The sequence below is a fragment of the Salminus brasiliensis genome, chromosome 8 (genome assembly GCF_030463535.1).
Source record: "Salminus brasiliensis chromosome 8, fSalBra1.hap2, whole genome shotgun sequence".
NCBI classification, from domain to species: domain Eukaryota; kingdom Metazoa; phylum Chordata; class Actinopteri; order Characiformes; family Bryconidae; genus Salminus; species Salminus brasiliensis.
In genome coordinates this window covers 25,845-39,513 of record NC_132885.1, presented here as the reverse complement: position 1 = coordinate 39,513, position 13,669 = coordinate 25,845, and the positions used below count along the sequence as shown (strand labels likewise).

Sequence of the window (13,669 nt, the reverse complement as noted above, 5' to 3'; positions counted from 1 at the left end):
TCACAATATTCAACAGACCTGTGTCAGCCGTAGATTCCTTCAAATTTCTGGGAACCACCATTTCCCAAAGACAGAAACATCAACTCCATCATCAAAAATGCCCAACAGAGGAAGTAACTGAGGAGGCTGGGTCTACCACAGGATCTGTTGAGACAACTGACATGGAAAATAACTCTGATTGGGATTCTGCTTATTTGTAAACATTAAAACCTTACATAACTGGAACCTTGTACTAGTGCCACACACTACCAAAAACACTAAATTATTCTACAATTATCCTAAATGATTCCAGCACCCAGCCCCCCTGCTCCAATCTGTCCTTCACAACAACCCAGGTGAGAAATGAGCTGAGGAAGATCAAGCCTAAGAAAGCTACAGGTCCTGATGGAATCAGTGCCAGGCTCCTAAAGTCCTGCGCAGATCAGCTGTGCAGGGTAGTTGAGCATATGTTCAACATGAGCCTGAAACTGGGAAGAGTACCACAGCTGTGGAAAACATCTTGTGTGGTACCTGTGCCCAAAACACAGCACCCAAAGGACCTAAACAGCTACAGGCCGGTGGCACTGACTTCCCATCTGATGAAGTCACTGGAGAGGCTGGTCCTCAACCACATCCGCCCTCTGGTGAGCCCATCCATGGACCCTCTTCAGTTCGCCTACCAGCCTGGTGTCGGGGTGGATGATGCTGTCATCTATCTTCTACACAGAGCTCTTTCTCACCTGGAGAAGCCCGGCAGCACTGTGAGGATCACCTTCTTCGATTTTTCCAGTGCTTTTAACACCATACAGCCAGGGCTTCTAAAGGACAAGTTGGGACATTGTGGAGTGGACAGTCACCTGTCAAACTGGATACTGGACTACCTCACCAACCGACCACAGTATGTGAGGGCACGGGACTGTGTCTCTGACTTGGTGGTCAGCAGCACAGGAGCCCCTCAAGGAACGGTCTTGGCACCGTTCCTCTTCACCCTGTACACTGCTGACTTCATGTACAGCTCACCGACCTGTCACCTCCAGAAGTTCTCTGATGACTCAGAGATCGTTGGCCTCATATCCAATGAGGAGGACAGCGAGTACAGAGAACTTATTCAGGACTTTGTGGACTGGTGTCTGCAGAACCATCTGCAGATAAACGCTGGAAAGACCAAAGAACTGGTGGTGGATTTCCGCAGGTGCAGACACCCCCCTCCATCAGTGAACATCCGGGGTATGAACATCGAGAGTGTGGACTCTTATAAATACCTGGGTGTTCATCTGAACAACAAACTGGACTGGTCAGTCAACACTGCTGCACTCTACAAGAAAGGCCAGAGCAGACTCTACCTGCTGAGGAGATTGAGGTCCTTTGGGGTGCAGGGAGCTCTCCTGAGGACGTTCTTCGACACAGTGGTGGCATCTGCCATCTTCTATGGAGTGGTCTGCTGGGGCAGTAGCATCTCGACAGCAGATAAGAAGAAGACTGGACAAACTCATAAAGAGGGCCGGCTCTGTCCTGGGGTGCTTCTTAGACCCAGTGCAGGTGGTGGAAGACAGGAGGATGACCGCCATGCTGGAGAACAGCTCCCACCCCATGCATGAGACTCTGGCAGCACTGGGCAGCTCCTTTAGCGACAGGCTGCTTCACCCCAAGTGTGTGAAGGAGGGGTATCACAGGTCCTTCCTTCCTGCTGCCGTCAGACTACACAACCAGCACTGCTCCCAGCGGACCACATACACACACACACACACACACACACTTAACTACACACACATGTTCATGTTCAGGGAACAGAGATCCCTCAATGCAAAAATACTATGTGCAATATCCCCATTTGTCATTTGCTGTCATTTGCTGTAAATAATATAGTTATTGCTTTTTAAATTCTTATTTATATTGTGTTTAAAGTGTACTTATAAACTCATTCAACAGCTTTAACATGTGTTTCCATTAATCTGTCCACTTTACTGACACTCACCTGAACATCAGCAGCTTTCACACCTCTGGAATGCTCCACATGTTAGCTTGCTGCTAGCTAAGCTAGCGATCACCCTGGTTCAGTGAAACCTGCCTTAATCAGCTAAATTATGTAAATTAGGGGGTAAAGTTTGGTTGTAGTAAATTACACCAAACTAAACTCATAAACCAACGGAGCCAACTTCGACTGGGGGCGGGGCTAAGCAGAACTGCAGCTGCAGGAGGAGTGACTGTATTATAATATTTAATGAATATTCAATTACATCGAGTCATATATTGTATATTGTGTAGTGTCTGTAAATGATATGTAGAGTAGCTGTATATTGTATATTGTGTACTGTCTGTAAATGATATGTAGAGTAGCTGTATATTGTATATTGTGTAGTGTCTGTAAATGATATGTAGAGTAGCTGTATATTGTATATTGTGTAGTGTCTGTAAATGATATGTAGAGTAGCTGTATATTGTGTACTGTCTGTAAATGATATGTAGAGTAGCTGTATATTGTGTATTGTCTGTAAATGATATGTAGAGTAGCTGTATATTGTATATTGTGTATTGTCTGTAAATGATATGTAGAGTAGCTGTATATTGTATATTGTGTATTGTCTGTAAATGATATGTAGAGTAGCTGTATATTGTATATTGTGTAGTGTATGTAAATGATATGTAGAGTAGCTGTATATTGTGTAGTGTCTGTAAATGATATGTAGAGTAGCTGTATATTGTATATTGTGTACTGTCTGTAAATGATATGTAGAGTAGCTGTATATTGTATATTGTGTACTGTCTGTAAATGATATGTAGGGTAGCTGTATATTGTATATTGTGTACTGTCTGTAAATGATATGTAGGGTAGCTGTATATTGTATATTGTGTATTGTCTGTAAATGATATGTAGAGTAGCTGTATATTGTATATTGTCTGTAAATGATATGTAGAGTAGCTGTATATTGTATATTGTGTAGTGTCTGTAAATGATATGTAGAGTAGCTGTATATTGTATATTGTGTACTGTCTGTAAATGATATGAAGAGTAGCTGTATATTGTATATTGTATATTGTCTGTAAATGATTTGTAGAGTAGCTGTATATTGTATATTGTGTAGTGTCTGTAAATGATATGTAGAGTAGCTGTATATTGTATATTTTGTAGTGTCTGTAAATGATATGTAGAGTAGCTGTATATTGTGTAGTGTCTGTACATGATATGTAGAGTAGCTGTATATTGTGTAGTGTCTGTACATGATATGTAGAGTAGCTGTATATTGTATATTGTGTAGTGTCTGTAAATGATATGTAGGGTAGCTGTATATTGTATATTGTGTACTGTCTGTAAATGATATGTAGAGTAGCTGTATATTGTATATTGTGTAGTGTCTGTAAATGATATGTAGAGTAGCTGTATATTGTATATTGTGTAGTGTCTGTAAATGATATGTAGAGTAGCTGTATATTGTATATTGTGTACTGTCTGTAAATGATATGTAGAGTAGCTGTATATTGTATATTGTGTAGTGTCTGTAAATGATATGTAGAGTAGCTGTATATTGTATATTGTGTATTGTCTGTAAATGATATGTAGGGTAGCTGTATATTGTGTAGTGTCTGTAAATGATATGTAGAGTAGCTGTATATTGTATATTGTGTAGTGTCTGTAAATGATATGTAGAGTAGCTGTATATTGTATATTGTATATTGTCTGTAAATGATATGTAGAGTAGCTGTATATTGTATATTGTGTACTGTCTGTAAATGATATGTAGGGTAGCTGTATATTGTATATTGTCTGTAAATGATATGTAGAGTAGCTGTATATTGTATATTGTGTAGTGTCTGTAAATGATATGTAGAGTAGCTGTATATTGTATATTGTGTATTGTCTGTAAATGATATGTAGAGTAGCTGTATATTGTATATTGTGTATTGTCTGTAAATGATATGTAGAGTAGCTGTATATTGTATATTGTGTATTGTCTGTAAATGATATGTAGAGTAGCTGTATATTGTATATTGTGTAGTGTCTGTAAATGATATGTAGAGTAGCTGTATATTGTATATTGTGTAGTGTCTGTAAATGATATGTAGAGTAGCTGTATATTGTGTACTGTCTGTAAATGATATGTAGAGTAGCTGTATATTGTATATTGTCTGTAAATGATATGTAGAGTAGCTGTATATTGTGTATTGTATATTGTATACTGTCTGTAAATGATATGTAGAGTAGCTGTATATTGTGTAGTGTCTGTAAATGATATGTAGAGTAGCTGTATATTGTATATTGTGTAGTGTCTGTAAATGATATGTAGAGTAGCTGTATATTGTGTATTGTATATTGTATACTGTCTGTAAATGATATTTAGAGTAGCTGTATATTGTGTACTGTCTGTAAATGATATGTAGGGTAGCTGTATATTGTATATTGTGTAGTGTCTGTAAATGATATGTAGGGTAGCTGTATATTGTATATTGTGTAGTGTCTGTAAATGATATGTAGAGTAGCTGTATATTGTATATTGTGTAGTGTCTGTAAATGATATGTAGAGTAGCTGTATATTGTATATTGTGTATTGTCTGTAAATGATATGTAGAGTAGCTGTATATTGTATATTGTGTAGTGTCTGTAAATGATATGTAGAGTAGCTGTATATTGTATATTGTGTAGTGTCTGTAAATGATATGTAGAGTAGCTGTATATTGTATATTGTGTATTGTCTGTAAATGATATGTAGAGTAGCTGTATATTGTATATTGTGTAGTGTCTGTAAATGATATGTAGAGTAGCTGTATATTGTATATTGTGTAGTGTCTGTAAATGATATGTAGAGTAGCTGTATATTGTATATTGTGTAGTGTCTGTAAATGATATGTAGAGTAGCTGTATATTGTATATTGTGTATTGTCTGTAAATGATATGTAGAGTAGCTGTATATTGTATATTGTGTAGTGTCTGTAAATGATATGTAGAGTAGCTGTATATTGTGTAGTGTCTGTAAATGATATTTAGAGTAGCTGTATATTGTGTAGTGTCTGTAAATGATATGTAGAGTAGCTGTATATTGTGTATTGTGTAGTGTCTGTAAATGATATGTAGAGTAGCTGTATATTGTATATTGTGTACTGTCTGTAAATGATATGTAGAGTAGCTGTATATTGTGTAGTGTCTGTAAATGATATGTAGAGTAGCTGTATATTGTATATTGTCTGTAAATGATATGTAGAGTAGCTTTATATTGTGTATTGTATATTGTGGACTGTCTGTAAATGATATGTAGAGTAGCTGTATATTGTGTAGTGTCTGTAAATGATATGTAGAGTAGCTGTATATTGTATATTGTGTAGTGTCTGTAAATGATATGTAGAGTAGCTGTATATTGTATATTGTGTACTGTCTGTAAATGATATGTAGGGTAGCTGTATATTGTATATTGTGTATTGTCTGTAAATGATATGTAGAGTAGCTGTATATTGTATATTGTGTAGTGTATGTAAATGATATGTAGAGTAGCTGTATATTGTGTAGTGTCTGTAAATGATATGTAGAGTAGCTGTATATTGTATATTGTGTACTGTCTGTAAATGATATGTAGAGTAGCTGTATATTGTATATTGTCTGTAAATGATATGTAGAGTAGCTTTATATTGTGTATTGTATATTGTGGACTGTCTGTAAATGATATGTAGAGTAGCTGTATATTGTGTAGTGTCTGTAAATGATATGTAGAGTAGCTGTATATTGTATATTGTGTAGTGTCTGTAAATGATATGTAGAGTAGCTGTATATTGTATATTGTGTAGTGTCTGTAAATGATATGTAGAGTAGCTGTATATTGTGTAGTGTCTGTAAATGATGTGTAGGGTAGCTGTATATTGTATATTGTGTAGTGTCTGTAAATGATATGTAGAGTAGCTGTATATTGTATATTGTGTAGTGTCTGTAAATGATATGTAGAGTAGCTGTATATTGTGTATTGTCTGTAAATGATATGTAGGGTAGCTGTATATTGTATATTGTGTAGTGTCTGTAAATGATATGTAGAGTAGCTGTATATTGTGTAGTGTCTGTAAATGATATGTAGAGTAGCTGTATATTGTGTATTGTGTAGTGTCTGTAAATGATATGTAGAGTAGCTGTATATTGTATATTGTGTACTGTCTGTAAATGATATGTAGAGTAGCTGTATATTGTGTATTGTATATTGTGTACTGTCTGTAAATGATATGTAGAGTAGCTGTATATTGTGTAGTGTCTGTAAATGATATGTAGAGTAGCTGTATATTGTATATTGTGTAGTGTCTGTAAATGATATGTAGAGTAGCTGTATATTGTGTAGTGTCTGTAAATGATGTGTAGGGTAGCTGTATATTGTATATTGTGTAGTGTCTGTAAATAATATGTAGAGTAGCTGTATATTGTATATTGTGTACTGTCTGTAAATGATATGTAGAGTAGCTGTATATTGTATATTGTGTATTGTCTGTAAATGATATGTAGAGTAGCTGTATATTGTATATTGTGTACTGTCTGTAAATGATATGTAGAGTAGCTGTATATTGTGTACTGTCTGTAAATGATATGTAGAGTAGCTGTATATTGTGTAGTGTCTGTAAATGATATGTAGAGTAGCTGTATATTGTATATTGTGTAGTGTCTGTAAATGATATTTAGAGTAGCTGTATATTGTGTACTGTCTGTAAATGATATGTAGGGTAGCTGTATATTGTATATTGTGTAGTGTCTGTAAATGATATGTAGAGTAGCTGTATATTGTGTAGTGTCTGTAAATGATATGTAGAGTAGCTGTATATTGTGTACTGTCTATAAATGATATGTAGAGTAGCTGTATATTGTATAGTGTCTGTAAATGATATGTAGAGTAGCTGTATATTGTATATTGTGTAGTGTCTGTAAATGATATGTAGAGTAGCTGTATATTGTATATTGTGTAGTGTCTGTAAATATGTAGAGTAGCTGTATATTGTATAGTGTCTGTAAATGATATGTAGAGTAGCTGTATATTGTGTAGTGTCTGTAAATGATATGTAGAGTAGCTGTATATTGTATATTGTGTAGTGTCTGTAAATGATATGTAGGGTAGCTGTATATTGTATACTGTCTGTAAATGATATGTAGAGTAGCTGTATATTGTATATTGTGTACTGTCTGTAAATGATATGTAGAGTAGCTGTATATTGTATATTGTGTAGTGTCTGTAAATGATATGTAGAGTAGCTGTATATTGTATATTGTGTAGTGTCTGTAAATGATATGTAGAGTAGCTGTATATTGTATATTGTGTAGTGTCTGTAAATGATATGTAGAGTAGCTGTATATTGTGTATTGTCTGTAAATGATATGTAGGGTAGCTGTATATTGTATATTGTGTAGTGTCTGTAAATGATATGTAGAGTAGCTGTATATTGTGTAGTGTCTGTAAATGATATGTAGAGTAGCTGTATATTGTGTATTGTGTAGTGTCTGTAAATGATATGTAGAGTAGCTGTATATTGTATATTGTGTACTGTCTGTAAATGATATGTAGAGTAGCTGTATATTGTGTATTGTATATTGTGTACTGTCTGTAAATGATATGTAGAGTAGCTGTATATTGTGTAGTGTCTGTAAATGATATGTAGAGTAGCTGTATATTGTATATTGTGTAGTGTCTGTAAATGATATGTAGAGTAGCTGTATATTGTGTAGTGTCTGTAAATGATGTGTAGGGTAGCTGTATATTGTATATTGTGTAGTGTCTGTAAATAATATGTAGAGTAGCTGTATATTGTATATTGTGTACTGTCTGTAAATGATATGTAGAGTAGCTGTATATTGTATATTGTGTATTGTCTGTAAATGATATGTAGAGTAGCTGTATATTGTATATTGTGTACTGTCTGTAAATGATATGTAGAGTAGCTGTATATTGTGTACTGTCTGTAAATGATATGTAGAGTAGCTGTATATTGTGTAGTGTCTGTAAATGATATGTAGAGTAGCTGTATATTGTATATTGTGTAGTGTCTGTAAATGATATGTAGAGTAGCTGTATATTGTATATTGTGTAGTGTCTGTAAATGATATGTAGAGTAGCTGTATATTGTGTAGTGTCTGTAAATGATATGTAGAGTAGCTGTATATTGTATATTGTGTAGTGTCTGTAAATGATATGTAGAGTAGCTGTATATTGTATATTGTGTAGTGTCTGTAAATATGTAGAGTAGCTGTATATTGTATAGTGTCTGTAAATGATATGTAGAGTAGCTGTATATTGTGTAGTGTCTGTAAATGATATGTAGAGTAGCTGTATATTGTATATTGTGTAGTGTCTGTAAATGATATGTAGGGTAGCTGTATATTGTATACTGTCTGTAAATGATATGTAGAGTAGCTGTATATTGTATATTGTGTACTGTCTGTAAATGATATGTAGAGTAGCTGTATATTGTATATTGTGTAGTGTCTGTAAATGATATGTAGGGTAGCTGTATATTGTATACTGTCTGTAAATGATATGTAGAGTAGCTGTATATTGTATATTGTGTACTGTCTGTAAATGATATGTAGAGTAGCTGTATATTGTATATTGTGTAGTGTCTGTAAATGATATGTAGAGTAGCTGTATATTGTATATTGTGTAGTGTCTGTAAATGATATGTAGAGTAGCTGTATATTGTATATTGTATATTGTCTGTAAATGATATGTAGAGTAGCTGTATATTGTATATTGTCTGTAAATGATATGTAGAGTAGCTGTATATTGTACATTGTCTGTAAATTATATGTAGAGTAGCTGTATATTGTATATTGTGTAGTGTCTGTAAATGATATGTAGAGTAGCTGTATATTGTATATAAATTATATGTAGAGTAGCTGTATATTGTATATTGTCTGTAAATTATATGTAGAGTAGCTGTATATTGTATATTGTGTAGTGTCTGTAAATGATATGTAGAGTAGCTGTATATTGTGTACTGTCTGTAAATTATATGTAGAGTAGCTGTATATTGTATATTGTGTAGTGTCTGTAAATGATATGTAGAGTAGCTGTATATTGTGTACTGTCTGTAAATGATATGTAGAGTAGCTGTATATTGTGTACTGTCTGTAAATGATATGTAGGGTAGCTGTATATTGTATATTGTAGTGAGGTGCCACGTCTGGCTCCAGGGAGTCCTATTCTATTGGCAGTATCTCTCGACAGGGACTAGACAAGCTGTGTGTCAGCAATGGGTGTAGCTTTAAGTGGCTGAAAGCATTAATTAAAAGGAGTGTCCACAAAATTTGGACATATACAGTAGTATATGTCGTTAAATGGACTATTTAAGCTATTAAAACATATGTTGCAGTCAGTGAGTCTTTTTTATTTATCCAGGGGCTGTATACACAGAATAATTGGATTGTTTATACAAATATTACAAATATAACATGGTATCTTTATATATGTTATATTTGTAATATTTAAAGTAGTTTTAATATATCTCAGATAAAAATGTACAAATGTAGTTAAGGACAGTTCTATTATTCTGTTGTGCCTTTTGCTCATCAAAATCACCTAAAAACTTTTTTTCCTATTTCTGCAAATATGACTTGATTCAAACAACAAAGATATTTTACACCTTTATATTATCCATTAATAGTTTCTCCTATTATTGTAAATAACATTAATGACATTTACTGTTCGATGGCCTGTTCATATCATAGGAATTTACATTTACAAACACCGCTCTGGTGATCCTGATGTCTTGTTTAATTACCTAAGAAACTATATGTTTTTGCTTTTACTGTCAGTTATGCTTTACATTAGTGTGACCTGTGACCTTTTTTAAGCAAAACACTTTTATCCCAGGCAAAATACAGTGGTTTTATGACTACTTGTAGTGGGCCAAGATCCAAACTGGCAGAGCACCTTGTTGACGGATATGTTGGGAATGCTGACAGTGGTGTCTCTCATACCAACCCTACACGCCAATATTGCAGTTCTATGGCCGGGGCTGAGCTGGCTTGTGCCAGTGGATCAGCCTATCTAATTTAGCTCTCACAGAATGTACTGATACATACAAAAAAAGTTTTTTTTTATTACAGCCAACATCAAGTGTAGTTGTAAGTGCTACTTAATACACAAGTTTACAGAAGTTACTATGTCAGGACATCTACACATTGGCTCTAATCCAGCATTTTTTTAAAAACCCAAAATATGACTAGTAGATTACACTCAAAGAACCCAGACTTGCACAGAGGTGTTAGATTTTTATGGAAATAGTTCCATTTAAATGTATTATTGACATGATCTGTTTTATGACATAAAATTTCCTTTTGTGGTCTCCACAAAGTCCATTTATGCCACTTCCATGTTATGAACGCTTGACACACTTCGCTTCACTCATCAAAGTGTTTTACTATTATTATTAGCGTTTTGGGTCTTACCTTCCTGATTCTGCTGCTTGTAGTTACTGAGATTTACCAAAAACAAGTCAGTGGTGTCAGTGAACTGGTATGCCAAGAATTAATATGAAATATGCAAAGTTTTAAAGTAAGGTTTAAGTAAAATTCAACTTAAATTAAACATAAACAAAGTCAGTGATTACGTATTTTCCTACAATATTAACAATTACCTTCATAATCTATTTAAACTGTAGACATACAGTTTATAGGACTCAACAATTTCCTCGGTAATCCTGCTCTGATAGAACATGCTCACATGTTAACATTAGCCTTCAACGTATGCATTTGTGTGTCTTTAAAGTACTTGAATGTCTGAAGCTCTTCCTGCACTCTGAGCAGTAATATGGCTTCTCTCCAGTGTGAATGCGCTGGTGTTTTTTAAAAGTGCCTCGTTCAGTAAAGCTCTTCCCGCACTCGGAGCAGTGATACGGCCTTTCACCCGTGTGAATGCGCTGGTGTTCCTGGAAATGACTTTGTGCAGTAAAACTCTTCCAACATTCAGAGCAGTGATACGGTTTCTCTCCAGTGTGAATACGCTGGTGTTTATGAAGACTACCCTGATCAGCAAAGCTTTTCCCACACTCTGAGCAGTGGTACGGCCTTTCCTCAGCGTGAATGCGCTGGTGTTTTTGGAGATGAGTCCGTTCAGTAAAGGTCTTTCCACACTCGGAGCAGATATACGGCCTCTCTCCAGTGTGAATGCGCAGGTGATTCTTTAGATTATTTTGTTTACTAAAACCCTTCCCACACATTGAGCAGTGGTAAAGCTTTTCACCAGTATGGATGCGCTGATGTTCTTGGAGATGACCCTGTCGAGTAAATCTCTTCCCACAATCTGAGCAGACATACGGCCTCTCTCCTGTGTGAACACGCTGGTGTCTATGGAAATTACGCTGTTGTGTAAAACTCTTCCCACACTCAGAACACTGATACGGTTTCTCTCCTGTGTGAATCTGCTGGTGTTTCTTTAGATTACTTTGGTTGCTGAAACTCTTCCCACACATTGAGCACTGATGGGGCTTTTCACCAGTGTGGATGCGCTGATGTTCTTGGAGATGACCCTCTCGAGTAAATCTCTTCCCACACTCTGAGCAGACATACAGCGTCTCACCTGTGTGAATGCGCTGGTGTCTGCGGAGATTACACTGTTGAGTAAAGGTTTTCCCACAGTCGGAGCACAGATACGGTTTCTCTCCTGTGTGAATCTCCTTGTGAGTTTTCTTCCCATATCCACTTTCAGAGTTGTGGTGACTTCTCCTCGTTGCTGACTTTTTCTGCTTTCTTCTGTGAGCAGCGATACTGCACAGACTACTAGCAAATGTTTGCTGTGTACTGGATGCCATGTTCTCAAATTTAGCCTCTGCTCATTTCAGCACTCTGACATGTCCTCTTGTTGTCATCTCTGATGTGTCTGTGAAGATGAATTTAATCTGCATAGGTAAGAAAAAGGTTACAACCCCACAGCAATTCTCTTTGGAGATAAAAAAAAAATCAATGGCTCTCTGTTCACATTGCTGGAATAATTATGTTTTGGTCCCCAATCCTGGTCATGGATTTCCAAAGCGCAGGACATTTTTCCTGCTTTGATACACCCACTTTTAATGCCTGGGCATATACCTAAAAATCTAATCTAATGCTGTGGACCCATACAGTACTCCAATTACAAACAATTTACATAGTAAACACTGTTAAACACTGCATGACACTTATGGTTAGCAACAAACAGAAGTTAGCAAATATGAATGAATACTGTGTTTTGCAGTACTGTTTTCTTGAACATTTCTAGAGGCTTTTTAAGAGATACCCCCACCCCCCCAAAACAAAAAAAACAAAAAAAACAATAAAAACCTTATTCGTAGTCTCGCCCCAAGAAAACTGTAAAAGTTGCAGCCCTAAGGACCTAATAATGTGCTGAGGAGTTGAGTCAGATGAGGGGTTCTGGGAGCAGGGAAAGCACAATAAAACACTAGTGTCTCCTAATTCTGCAATACTAGAGAGACAGCAATGACTGGAACCACAATTCCTTGTGTATCATCATACTTGTCCAATAAATCTGATTCTCATTTAGACACAAAATCACAGCAAAAGCCAAACCTGGACAAAAGCTGCTTCTGTGTCAAGTTAAACAACCCTGTCCTCAACCATTTCTCTGAGCATCAATGACAAATACAGTGAGAATAATGTTAAATCGAGTGGAACATCAGCCTACCTTCATCAGAGCAGCTCCTCTTCCTCTCCTCCAGCAGCACTGTAGAAGCGGAGGCGTGGACTGCTGACCAGAGCGGATCTCCTGCTTCTCCACTTTACTGGGGCTGGAGATCCACACTTACACAGCTAGCGCCCCCAGCTGGCCTGCAGGAGAACCACACTTACACAGCTAGCGCCCCCAGCTGGCCTGCAGGAGATCCACACTTACACAGCTAGCGCCCCCAGCTGGCCTGCAGGAGAACCACACTTACACAGCTAGCGCCCCCAGCTGGCCTGCAGGAGAACCACACTTACACAGCTAGCGCCCCCAGCTGGCCTGCAGGAGAACCACACTTACACAGCTAGCGCCCCCAGCTGGCCTGCAGGAGAACCACACTTACACAGCTAGCGCCCCCAGCTGGCCTGCAGGAGAACCACACTTACACAGCTTGCGCCCCCAGCTGGCCTGCAGGAGAACCACACTTACACAGCTAGCGCCCCCAGCTGGCCTGCAGGAGAACCACACTTACACAGCTTGCGCCCCCAGCTGGCCTGCAGGAGAACCACACTTACACAGCTAGCGCCCCCAGCTGGCCTGCAGGAGAACCACAGAAGAACCTCTGAGCATTGCTGATTAGATCCGTCGGGGTCATATCCTTTCATAGGAAACATGAAACTGTTCTTAGAAACAGTGCTAATGTGAGAGAAGGCAGGCTGGAGTCATCATCAGTTGGTTCTAACATAAGTTTTGGTCTGTTGCCCGCATGATTAATCAGGATGTGGAAGTTGCATACAGATGAGCAAAGAGCTCCGTTCTCATACCACCCTGTTAGAAACATTGCCATAGAAACCAATAGGATTAAAACCTGGTTATTTTGCTCTAGACTGTGAACTCATTGCATTAAATTATTCTTTATATATTATTATAATGTATCATTAACAATATATTTTTGGCTGTTCTCAGGAACAGAACATAACATGTTACTTTACACAATGTGAACATTAAACTTCTACATCCCTAGAATGCTGTATTGCTTACACTACACACCGTTTATGTTCAGGTAGGAGTGGACATGGCACAGTGCT

At 36.9% G+C, this 13,669-nt stretch overlaps 1 protein-coding gene across 2 annotated transcripts; it reads right to left on the bottom strand.

Annotated features, from left to right (window-relative positions):
* Nucleotides 1–10,009: 10,009 nt before the first annotated feature.
* Nucleotides 10,010–12,742, bottom strand: LOC140560782 (uncharacterized). Of its 2 annotated transcripts, none has more exons than XM_072685321.1 (2): nt 12,606–12,742; nt 10,010–11,826 (listed from the first exon to the last, which is right to left on the bottom strand). In XM_072685321.1, exon 2 carries the CDS (start codon nt 11,737–11,739, stop codon nt 10,669–10,671), a length of 1,071 nt encoding a protein of 356 aa, XP_072541422.1. In that variant the 5' UTR covers nt 11,740–11,826; nt 12,606–12,742; the 3' UTR covers nt 10,010–10,668. The 2 variants fall into 2 exon arrangements, with proteins under 2 accessions (XP_072541422.1, XP_072541423.1); XM_072685322.1 differs by having other exon boundaries at nt 10,010–11,807.
* Nucleotides 12,743–13,669: the final 927 nt, after the last annotated feature.

Bases quoted from the DNA above. Each gene is read 5' to 3' on its own strand.
- LOC140560782 (XM_072685321.1), bottom strand. From the start codon at position 11,739: ATGGCATCCAGTACACAGCAAACATTTGCTAGTAGTCTGTGCAGTATC.